Raw genomic sequence first — 12734 nt, forward strand, 5'->3', positions numbered from 1 at the left:
TACTTTCAATTGATGTTACGGTAACGATCAAATTGCAAGACTTGATATCTTTAAAAGGCCGACTTATCAATAACATCAAACCATAAAGTTAGCCAATACCGAACAAAACAGAATTCTTCGATTTATTATTACTATCAATCTTCGGCGCATAACAATTCCCCATCGACGACGACGACGAATCGAGCGAAGAAAAAACCAACAAAACACAAACACAAAAAATCCCTCCGTCTCTGGCGTGGCCGGCGCGCTCCTTTGAGCCATCACTGCCCCTGCACCTGTTCTTCGCCGACAGTCAGAGATCAAAAGAAACCACCGCCACGTCTCGCTCCACGCCATCTCTCTCTTACCTGTATCTCGATCCGCATGACGTAGCCAAGGATGCGGCAGCATCGGCGAAGGGAACACCACCAAAGTCCGATATCACACCGGGGCTGCTTCGACACGCGTAGCCTTCTTTCACCTGTAACGAGCGACGATGCTAGCGTAGTAAGGAGATTACGCTGACGGCGTGTTGTAGAGGTAAAGGGGACCGGACGATACACACGAGACGCGCTCTACCGAGTCCGACATGCAACTGGCTGTTTTGGGACCGGCGAGGTCTGGTTTATAGGACACCCCCACCCTGGGGCCAACGTGTTCCGAGCCCTTAAGTAAGGGATGGATGCGCGGTGGTGGATGCTGGGTCCGAACCTACGTTGATTGGTCGGGGTCCTGATGGAGGAGATGTCAATGAAGTCGATGGAAATCATGCGTTTCCTGATGAATTAAGGAATAAAGATTGCTTGTAAAAAAGGAGTAATTCGAATTATTTTACAATAGAGTCCTCTGTAGTTGAGTTTAATTAAGAGTTCTTTAATAGCATCTTTTTGTGTTCGGAGCCCTAATTGAGGAATGGATGTGTAGAGACGAATAGTATCTCTGAACCTATGTTGTAAATAATCCTTTTCTTTAGGTGCCTTTTCTCAAAAAAATTGGTGATAACCAAAACGAATTCTTCTCGTTTTGCTGTTCTGACGAGTGTTTGAACATTCGTTTCTGACCAATGCCTGCTTATGTTTCTCTCTGCTGGTTTCGTTTTCTTTATTTTATTCAAATCATCGGGAATGTGCATGAAGGTGTATGATAGACAGTTTTAAAATGTGATACCTTGGACAGCTAGAAAAACTTATCTGTCAATACTGTTGAATGAGTGGGAGGGAGGATTAATCACTGCGATCTTAAATATCTATTGTGTCCCCCTTTCCTGAGTTATAACTTATCATACAGTCTATAACCTATCATATATGAGGATTGTGTATATATACCACCCTTCCACGGTTGGGATTTGCCCATCCGTGTCCTTCACAGTCAAAGAGCTTGTCTCTGGCTGAGGTATCCGTGAGGTGGATGCTGGAGAATCCAATTTTCTCTACTTCTTTAACTTGGTCTCTCTTTAGACCTGATACAGGTGTTGTCCCGAATATAGAACAGATTATATATCCTTCTTTTTCTATTGCCTCCTTTGATTTGATGTCAATTCCTATTTGGAGTTTTGAGCCTGGACACGGTCTCTTTTCCTTTACTCCTCGGCAGAAAGTCCGTGATGGTCGCCTCTTTTGGGATGCTTTCTCCCTTCACCGCAATCAGTCGCGACCCCTGTCAATTCTTAAGTTTAGGTGCAGTTTCCACCAACCAATCCGCCGATCCTTGAAATACACAATCTATGAGGAGCATGCCCGCTCAAAATGTATCCCCGCAACACGCAGCTGATCCACATTTTGCGGATCGTTGCGCTGCATCCGCTGCAATCCTGTCGCCACTACTTCATCCAGTATCGCCTCTTCTAGAGCCGTTTGCCGGTCGGTGGTCAGTGCAGCCTCTGGGTAATCCTTTGGCAGCACCAATATTTTTACGTGTCCAGCAATAGCGGCAAAGCTGGTTATACTAACATCTAACTTATCTAAGAAAGATAATGAATTATACTAACATCTAACTTAACTAAGAAAGATAATGTAAATAAGATGTAAATAATAAGTTCTTTAAATATATTCACCGGCACGAAAAACGACACCTTAAAATGTTGATGTATTTTATAGTTTAATATATTTTATTCTGGTTAGAGAATTTTGATGATTTTTTAATTATTTGACTTTTTAGTATCTCTTTCTAAATTAAAAATAAAAAAATCTGTCGATTATACGATGGAAAACAAAATGTTGATATTTTGGTAAAAGTTTGAAACACCCTGTGGAATATATTATCAAGACAGCAAGGAATTTAGAAATCTATATCATTTCTCGGTAATTTATTTTTTAGTTCATCTCAATAGCTTTATTTTTGTTGGATATATTCGCTTTTGAAGAAGACGCTAACATTTTTTTCGTAATTTTTACATAAAAACTATCCCATACAGCACATTAAATCACATTTACGACGTGTTTACATTATTAGATGTAGACACAGGGTGACACAATTCCCCCGATGTAAATGTGCTACGTTTACACATTTTAGTTCAACACGTATGCACAAAGGTTAAACGTCCGCCTCACAATGTAGCCACAGTATAGCATTTACGTATACACAAAGTAAGGGATACACAGTGTGCCGTGGATACACAGTGCTTGTATATTACGTTCAAACTCTGTTTACACATTGCAGTTGTGACTACCGCGTGTATACGTATGTATTTTGCTTCGTATTTATCTTATAGCTAGATAAAACTACTTCTTATGAACGAATTTAGGAAATAATACATGTTTTGATGCCTAACTTTTCGTTCTTTTTAAGAAATATTTATTCAATGATACCAATTATATCTTTTTAGAACGAAAATTAGGAAGGCAAAACTTCGTATTTTCCAAAAGTATCTCGATCGTAAGTTCAAGAGAAGTAGCCTTAAAATTGTTCCATTTTTGTTTTGTATTAAATGTACCATTTTTCTTCCATAAAATGGATTAAGTGGTTAAAAATAAAATTCTTATATTTCTTTATATCATGGAACGCAATAGCACAAATAACACAATAATAATAATTATTTACACTGCAGAAACCAGAAGTAAGAAAACACTGTAAAAGAACAGAATTTGTATCAAAATGTATTAAAAATATAAGTACCTAGTATAACAACATACTAAAATGGCAAACACTGGTCGACACTGGTATATCGCCACGATTTGGTGGACCTCATTTAGTCATTTTTTTCTCTTCTTTACCCTCCAAGCAGTTGGTTTGTTAGCATACTCATTCATCGAGATTAACAATCTCACCCTTAAATTTTATATGAAACTGATTATTGAATATTAAACATACCTGTATATTGATCCATCAATAACTTACCGAATATCAGTGTAAGAAGTTCTTTGAAGTGTTTAAATCTTTCTTTCTCTGGTCCATTTAGATTTTTATTATTTCCAAATTAAAAAAAAAATATATTGTAGAGCTAACCTCTTTATCATTATACGAGAATATTTGGAGTTTTCATTCACTGGAGTCAAAATTTGGTAAATTGGGTATCGAGTAAGGGAAGAGTCGCTGCTATAATATTAATAATACTCTTAGGAAGGTGTAACAAAGTAATTAAAAACTTGTGCTTACCTTAAAATCTCTTTTAAACTACACACAAACAGAACATTTATATAGAGCTTCCGAATGATAAAACAATAATGGCTGCTAACACATACCACTCCTAGAAAGGGAAAGGAGAGAAAACACATAAGCACAAACATAAGATACACTTGGTCGGTGTGTCTACGCTAAGGCTATCCGCGCGTGCGCACACCTTCATTTCATGCTAGAATGTAGACACAACAGTACACTATTACAAAGTGTCTATATAGAAGTTTATATTATGTGTATACGTCACATTTTTACAAGGCACAACTATGATACGAAGTATCACACATACATATGACATATACATTGTATGTCTCATATACCGACGTAAGATTTCATCATTTTAATAATTATTTGTTACGTTACAAAAAACTCTTTAGAATCTTGAGTGCATACGGTATACAACTAGTAAACACTCTATCACACAATTCTATCAATATAAACCTGCGTGTATCTCATATGTATATGTTAGAACTAGATGAACACTTAGGTTCACTTTAACATATTTGGTTTCTCATGTGTCTCCCTTGTAGAAACGTAATTTTATTTGGACGTGCTGTATGGGATGTCTATGCTTTTAATCCTAGTCAACAGACCAACTAAGTTGTTATCCCAAAGCAGGCCGTCTTGACATAAGACTTTCTTCATTTAATCTTCTTCTTAGAGTCCGTTCACTTATATCACAGTACAGGGTGGGTCAAATTGGACGCTTTTAAACGGAGACACCCTTTTCGATAGCAGACGAAAACTAATATCGATGTCTGGAGCTCAATTTTTATCCAAAACTTGACGGTGGAAACCGCACAACAATATCTGTTACCGTTTACCGTGTTACCGATTACGGGGTGTTTTTCAAAAATGTGCATTTTTAACAAATCGCAAATTGCTGTTTCTCTTTTGCTATGGAAAATTTTGTATTTTTGTGCAAACATTTCCAAAGCACTTTTTTACTTAGAATTATATGGTATGGTTTTTAGCTTCATTTTGTAGCTCAATACTACAGTGAGGATTTTCTCAAAGTTGTACATTCTTGGTATGTTCTCCACTAAGAAATCAGATACTTAATAGAGGAAGAAAATACTTCTATATACATTTTTATGAATAGGTTGAGGGTTTATCGTTGTCAATAATGGTAGGAGTAAGGAAACTGATTCGCCAACAGGAGTAAAGAGCAGAAAGTGTTGCCGCCAGGCACCTCTGTTGTTCTCTATGTATATTGCAATATTAAATTATTAGTAAATAGTTAATATAACCATATATTACAATATAATTAAGAATAACATAGATCCTGTTAATGTTATAAGTAGTTTTTTTATTGTTTTATTCAAGTAAACATTAAAAAAACTTGCACAATACTTTTGATTGTAATTACAATAATCGAGAATCGCTGTAAGGTGTAAATAAAATTTAATTTACAAACTAAATTACCCTCATTATTAGTTAAGTAAATAATGTCATCGCATTTAGTATCTGATAACTTAGTACTATTTTAGAAGTTTTACATATGTATGTACTTGCGTAAGACATTTTCCAAATTGACAAAAATAGCACAACACATTCATCATTGTCGTTGCTAAATACTTTAGAAAATATATTTAAAAATACACGGTGTTATAATATTGCAAAAAAGGCGTAAAATATTGATTATAAAACAATTGTTCAGTATCTTTGAACAAGATAAAATTTAAGATCGGGGAAGTTAGCAACTCATTGAAAGCAGGAATTATAAAATACGATCCTGCTTGGGCTGCTACAATCCTGCTTTATCCTGATTCAAATCCCAACCCAGCCACACCTACCAATTTTGAGCTATAGTTACTTTTACTTTGGTTGCTAACTTCCCAGTTGTCAACACATGAGAAGCAGGATCGCCAAAACCGGTTTCTGCGGCGAACTCTGCCCATGCTTCAAAATTCTTTGTCTTATTTCTATACTCAGTTAATTTCACATTCCGCAAAACTTCTTTTTCTCGATATTTTTCTATTAAGCATAAAACTTTTTCATCTTCAACGACGCGATACTGTTGAAACAAAACGACTGACTGATCGGCAATAGCGTCTAGTGTCTCCACCTAAATAAACTTTGCGAACAGTTCTTTAGAAGTTACCGACAACCGACGGGAAATTTGGCGAGTTGATTGCGAACTGGATCAACGGTCCTTTTGTTACGCGATCAGTTCGCGATCTTAACGTGAACATTTTGCGAACAGGAGAAGAACTGTTCGTGAACAGTTCGCGAACGCCGGTGGATACGCACCACAAAGTTACTCTTGAGAACACTGAACCTGCTTTATTTTGTTCTCAACTGTTCGGAATAATTATTTATGGCTTGGAAGTTTATACATATTTTAGGCAAATAAAGCAAAAAAAAAATAGCTGAAACTTATCAAGTTAAAAAAAATAATTCTTAATCTTAATGTGCGACTGATTACCAGGAACAGATTCGTTCTATTTTAAAAACGACAAGAGTGGCTGGTATGGGGTTTAAAGCAGGATAAGGCAGGATTATAGCAGCCAAAGCAGGAACTTGTTCTATTGCTAACTTCCCCGATATTAAAATTTACCATAGAATAAGAAGTCATCTACTCTCGAACAGATAACAGACACAAAGGATAATATTTTGGAGAGCAGCCTTTAAGCAAAACAAGTGATCAATGTTAAGAAGAACTTAAAACACAATGAACACACTCAGAGTTATAAAAGAAGCCATCGATATCAGGTGCAAAATATCGTCCAGCAATCATTATCCAACACACAATCGTCCAATATAGTGATTTTTGGCATTATAAAAAATGGAGCTCCAAGTGATTCTTTAAGAAGATATATATTTGTAGATTTCCTAACTAGCTGGTAAAATAAAATCTTAAAAAATTAAATGAGGACTGGAATTTTAGATTTTTCGTCATCAATTCAATCATAGACTTAAAATAAAATATTTTATTTTAAGTCTATGAATTAATAAGTAGATATTTTTTTATCACTAAAATACAGGGTGGCGCACCTCATTCGTCTCGGTTGATTATACGAAAACGGAAAGATGTAGAAACGAAATATTTCATGGGTATATGTGAGGAGACAATGTGCACAATTTAAAATTATTTTGAATTATACAGGGTGTTTCAGAAGTAAGATCCATACCAAAGTTATATTTTTTCGTATGGAACACCTAGTATTTTATTTCATTTTTGGATTCTTGGGTCAAAAAAAAGGTATTTATTATAAGGGTTAAATATGTTTAAAATCTTGGGTTTTTGATATAGGTATTTATATATTTACGCTACAATAGAATAGATTATTAACAACCTGTACATTACTTTTTAGAATTAATTCTTGGGCTGAGTTTAAAGGTAGAGAAATAAACTTTACTGAAAAATTTATCGCTTCCTTAAATTTATACAGGGGTACCAAAAACTGCTGATCTATTTTAAGGATTTATTTTATATAAAAACTTCGTTATTTCAGACACAAAACCCTGTATTTTTTAAAATAAATCGAAGCAGATTCAATTTCTCTTTCAAACTATATTAGGGATTCCTATACCTATCTAGCTCAGATTTTGAATAAAAAGCGATTTTTCAATAAAATGGCAATCAAGATGGCTGGTGACGCCATGGTAATTTTCTAGTGACAGTAACTATTTTCAAAGTCGACATTAGTTTATGGACATTATTATTTAGATTTATAACAGTTTACTTAAATTTACCTACAATAGTTTAATACGTAAGTATTCATTATTTTATCAAGTAAAATAAAGCAGTATCTGCTGGCGGAACGAATGGATATGTTACTAGTGATTTTTTTTTGTGATGAAAATTGCTTCTTGGTCTCAAGGGTTTATGGTCAAAGATTTCCAAATAGGAATCTTTGTCCTATTTCGCAGAGCTCGTAGTGTGGTTCATAAAAAAACTGTTAGGCAGAAACCTGTAGTTGGAAGTGAAGAAAATTAATTTGCCGTAATTGGCTCCCTTATAGAAAATCCATAGATCTACGAGTTATCGTAAAATAAATTAAAGAACTTCTTCGTTTTTCTTGATAGAATAATAAATACATATTTAATATGTAAACTATTAAAAACAATTATCGCATATTTTCTAAAAAAATATATTAATTTGAAAAACAAGACACTTTGAATTCCCTGACTTACAGTTTTTACAGTTTTAACTAATTTGGACACTGTGAAGGGGAATTCGGAACAATACGCCTACGCGTTGACCTGTGATTTTTAGTCGGCCGACTATTTAATTGCAAAAGTGAAAACAATACACCCGATCTATTTGATTGCATATGAGCGCGGCTCCATAGGAATATATTGATTAGAAATATGCAACTAAATAGTCGGCCGATTAAAAATTGCCTGTCAGCGTATAGCTTAAGGCTACGCAATGCAATCAAATATTAGGTCGGCTCCATAAAATAATTATAAAATGCATAAAAAAAGATAGAATTTCTCCAAACATACAAATCTATTTCCAAAAAAAATATTTTTTTTTCGAATTTTAAACAACGCCATTTAAAAATCATATTTACTCAGACCATATTTACTCACTTTTGTTACTTATTATAATTTTGTTAATATCTTCAATTTGAAGAAGATATCAAGATGCGGTTTTCGCTCTTTTATTTGAAAGAAGATATCAAGATGCGGTTTTCGCTGAATTTTTAAGCTTTTATTGCTCTTTACTATCAGCTAAAATTGCATATACTATCGTATTTAATTTTTTTGAAAAAACGCGCCATCTTTGTTAAATTGTAAGACAGCGCCCCCTAGCGCCTACGTTCAAAAGCTTATTATTATTATTTTTATTGTATAATATAGAGTAAGGAACGCTCTTTTAAACGAGCCCTCGTTTGTTGGATTCTGATCATCCAGTCCGGAGTTATTAATATTTCAGCAAAGAAGATCTAACCTTTCACCTTTTATTTAGCAGATAGGGGAAAATGGTTCCTAACAAAAATCCAAAATTACTGAAGATTATGAAGCTAATATTTATAATGCCAATATCTAGGCAAAAATTCTATAAAAATTCTATTTTCTTATTTTTCTTAGTTGCGCCACTACATTCTACAAACGAAGATAATTTCCAGCAATTTCAACCCATAGACTTGATAAAAATATAGACTGAGCATCTCATTCATAAATAGCTGGAAGATGCGGACAGACAACGTCTTGTTATTGTTGTGTTATTGTTTTTTGGCTCTAACAAGTGCGACACGAGCGATAGAAAGGCTGTCTCTGTCATAACGGTCGTTCCCTGACGGCTCTGCCGCCCAACGCAACACTGTCTTTTGTTTCTTCAGTGCACCTGCACTCTCCGTATCATAGGCGGGTATTCTTTTTAATTTTAATGAAGCTATAATTCAATTAAAAATATATCGTATTTAAACTTTTTATATTATTAAGATTTAAGGATAAAAGAAATGAAAATTTAATATAAGCAAAGTTGGGACTTAGAAAAAAATACGTCTTATAGTCTAAAACGATAAAATAATAAAGTACGTGTTATAGAAGAAATTTTAATAATCAATTATTTAATTTTGAAATTGATGATAAATTATTAATTTAATAAAATATTAATTTAGTCAAACATTTACAACCCCTAATATTAGTCAGAACAGGATCTATTCTATAGATATAACAGAAGAGAAAAAAACTTTATAATTGTTTAATTTTTTTTCCGGTAAAAGTGATGTCTTATTATGTAAATTAGAAAAACAGAGAAATCTGTTCCATTAAAACAAACTTGGAAGTGAATAAAATAAGAAACTACATTATTTAACTCGTTACTGTCTTTATTATAGAGTAAGTATAATAATGGTAATGGTGACTATACTTTATTCAATGGAAAATATGCACAAATTCAAAACAAATATAAAAGGTATGAGTATAAACAAATATTACTACAGTAATATTGAACATTGGTTCAAATATTACGATATAATACAATATTACTGTAGGTATTACTGTCAACGTGCAAGCTTGTTTGAAGCTTGATGTATTTGTATGCGCTTTGTACATCTTGGCGTTGGAAAATGTATAGAAATTATTAAGAAAAACTAGTACGTAATGGGGATATCTTGATATACAGAGAGGTCCGAACTGTATTCAGGAAACTTTGGCAGCATAATCTGCAATAAATCAGTAAAAAAAATAGTATAAATTAGTATCTAAGAAATGCTTCGTTTCAGAGATACAGAGTGTAGAAATTTCATTTTTATTTCGCTTTTTCCAAATAATTTATGAAGAATGTATTGATTAATTCGTTTCCAAATATCTTGAGAACTATACTTGTGGAGAGTGTCAACAAGAGACTTTATTAAGTAAAAAACGTTGGAAATGTAAATTTTTCTCAGTAGTTTTATATAGATACAGACAAAAAGTATTACTCTTCAAATAACTTAAAAAATAGGTGGCGCCTATTGGTAAAAGTCAAATTGACATCTAAATCTAATTTTCATGTCAAAAAACTCCCAAACAATTTTCGTCCAAATAGCTGACGTTACTTCAAGAAATTATTTGGAAAAAAATCGAAATAAAATGACTTCTACACCCTGTATCTCGAAACGAAGCATTTTAAAACTTACAAGTTCATTTTTTTAGAAAGCCAATGCAACATTTCTGAGTTTCAAATAAAGATAAAACAGTAAAAACATATAATAATAATATGTAATTATTTCTTGAATACATATAGCAAATAATAACAGATTGTTTTATTAAAGATTTACGTTTTGGTTAATTCTAAAATATCTTCAGATTATATGTGATATTACTTAAGTGATATTACATTATAAAAGAAAAAATGAAAATTATACGCTATAATCGAAAAAAAACGGCGTCAGCGATGGCTATGAAATGAATCGCTGTCATTTTATATGTAAAATTATGGGTATGTATCGATGGTTTTTCCAAGCCAACTGGACGCCGTTTTTTTCGATCATACGGTATTACAAATTAATAGATTAACAGTCGAGAAAAAAACTCTAGGTAGAAAGTACTGGATAAATTTTAAAATGGCATATTTATTTTGTTTTAATATAAAAAAAAACGAAATATCTACCTGGTTTACATAACCCTGTATAATTTGTGAAATAATAATGGACAAAAATGCAAGCGGTAAGAAAAATATTTACAAAAATATGTTTTTTTTTTTTTTTTATTTTAATGTTTATTTTTGTTATCATAATGGTGACCCTATCGCAAAAACGTAGTTGTTCTATACCTGATGTGAAACTATAGGAAAAAAGTAATGTTTGTAAAATATTTTAGTCTTGAAAAAAATAAGGAATGTTTGGTATTTTAAAATGTTTGGTAGCTTGTAATTTTTTCGACTTTCTCGATTTTTTATAGTTTATAATAAGCCTTAAAATTGTTGTTTCATAATGGAATATCATTCTGGAATTCCTGTATGTTATTTTAGATTCTAAGGATAGTTTTAGAAATAAAAACACATTTTTCATAAAAAAAGCGTTAAATTAACCAATGCCCAAGAAAATAATGTGTCTACTTCTTATGTACTTAATAATGTATCTACTCGTTATATTAATAACGAGGTTAGTAAGAACATTTACGTAAATGATAAATATAAAAATACAGATTTTCCAGGGTTTATAATTTACTAAATTTATTATCTAAATAAGCGCCTTTATACAACGCCACTGACGCCAAAATAGTGAATTTGACTTACCTGTGGAATGTTGTTTCAAGACTTAAATGTCAATTTCTTTAAAAAAAATTTCTGAATTTTTCTTAGTAAAATGAGAATAATTTTTTTGCAGTCGAAAAAATTGTTTCCAATGTGCGTTGTTTAGGGGTCAGTCATTTCCAAGTTAATGTATTCAAAAAGCGGAATTGCTATTTTGTGTTCCAAAACTTATTTTTCTTATTCAAAAACATGGCGGCTTTCACTCTGTTGTTTTGGAGATTAAGATAGAGTAGTCGGCCACTGACCAATAAAGCCGCAGTTCAGTCTAACAGGTAGTACTGCATACTCAGTCGCAAGATCACAATTTAATCCTTCATCCCAGAGTTCGTTTTTGCCACCCTCATATTTAAATAAATGAGGGAGTGGATAAAGTAACGGTAATATGTCGATGTATATTTAAATTTAGTTTTATATGTACCTTTTCATTATTTGTATATAAAACTAATTTAAATAAAAAAAAAAAAAAAATATTATTAGTAAATAAAATGTTTTTTTTTTTTTAAATTATTTCTGTTGTTACGATGTTATTTCGTTAATTATACAGATTATCAGCAGACACTATAAACAAATCCTTTAATATATATATGTTTACAATCAATCTGGTTGATGATGCTAACATGGTTAGCGAAACGCGCGTCCAGTGTAAAAGTAAAGTGTTTTTTTTTTTTTTTTTTTTTTTTTTTTTTGTTTTATTTTTTTACTACCTTCTTATGTCCCATTTTAATTAAGTTTTTTTTATAAAAACAAAACAGCACTGAACTGTCTGACTGAACAGAACAATGAAGGGAAAATTTAGCATTCTATTGCTATGGTTCAATACAGATAGTTGCGCAGTATTGACGTCCTACCAACGTAAGAATAAGGGAATCTAAACAACGTTGGAATTAGTAGATCAGACGACGTTTGCATAACTTTGGAATAGGTCCTGAAAGTGACGTCGGAAAACTCTTTATTGCCCAACATTGTAACTACGTTGTCCGAATCACCTAAAGATCACTTAAGCAAAAAAGGTTACAAGACAACGTTTATTCGACGTCGCAGAAGCTTTTACTTTGTTGTAGTACTAGTTCAACGTCGCCACAATGTTACAATAACGTTTACATTTATTTTAATACCCAAAGTACGGAGCTAACTATTTCTTGTAACTAATCCAACGTTGTGTTTAGTAAACATGTGGTCGCAAGTCGTGAAAATGCTACTTGGGAAGGCTTTGGTCGAAACTATGTCATTTATCTTCACTTCAACTGTCTGGTTCCAATATAGCTGTTTTATGATTTGGATGTTTTTCTCATCTACCCCGATTTCACGTCGTTTGACGAATGCTCTTTGGTAAACAATAAAGCAAATGAAGACACCTTGTCATTGGTCATAACATTTCCGCACCAAAAGCTTTCCTAAGCGAGTTCCTAAGCGAGCTTTCCTTCTCTAGTTCCTAATCTCCTAA

General features: G+C 32.8%; 1 protein-coding gene across 1 annotated transcript in view; it reads right to left on the minus strand.

Moving 5' to 3' along the window:
* Nucleotides 1-556, minus strand: part of LOC115876159 (palmitoleoyl-protein carboxylesterase NOTUM) — an 85798-nt gene extending 85242 nt beyond the window's left edge. Inside the window, exon 1 of the mRNA XM_030891845.1 lies at nt 348-556. Within this exon, the coding sequence (XP_030747705.1) occupies nt 348-365 (18 nt within the window). The 5' untranslated portion in view covers nt 366-556. The remainder of the gene's footprint in view (nt 1-347) is intronic.
* Nucleotides 557-12734: the final 12178 nt, after the last annotated feature.

This window comes from Sitophilus oryzae, unplaced genomic scaffold (assembly GCF_002938485.1).
Source record: "Sitophilus oryzae breed Bouriz unplaced genomic scaffold, Soryzae_2.0 scaffold_1414_pilon_pilon, whole genome shotgun sequence".
NCBI lineage: Eukaryota > Metazoa > Arthropoda > Insecta > Coleoptera > Curculionidae > Sitophilus > Sitophilus oryzae.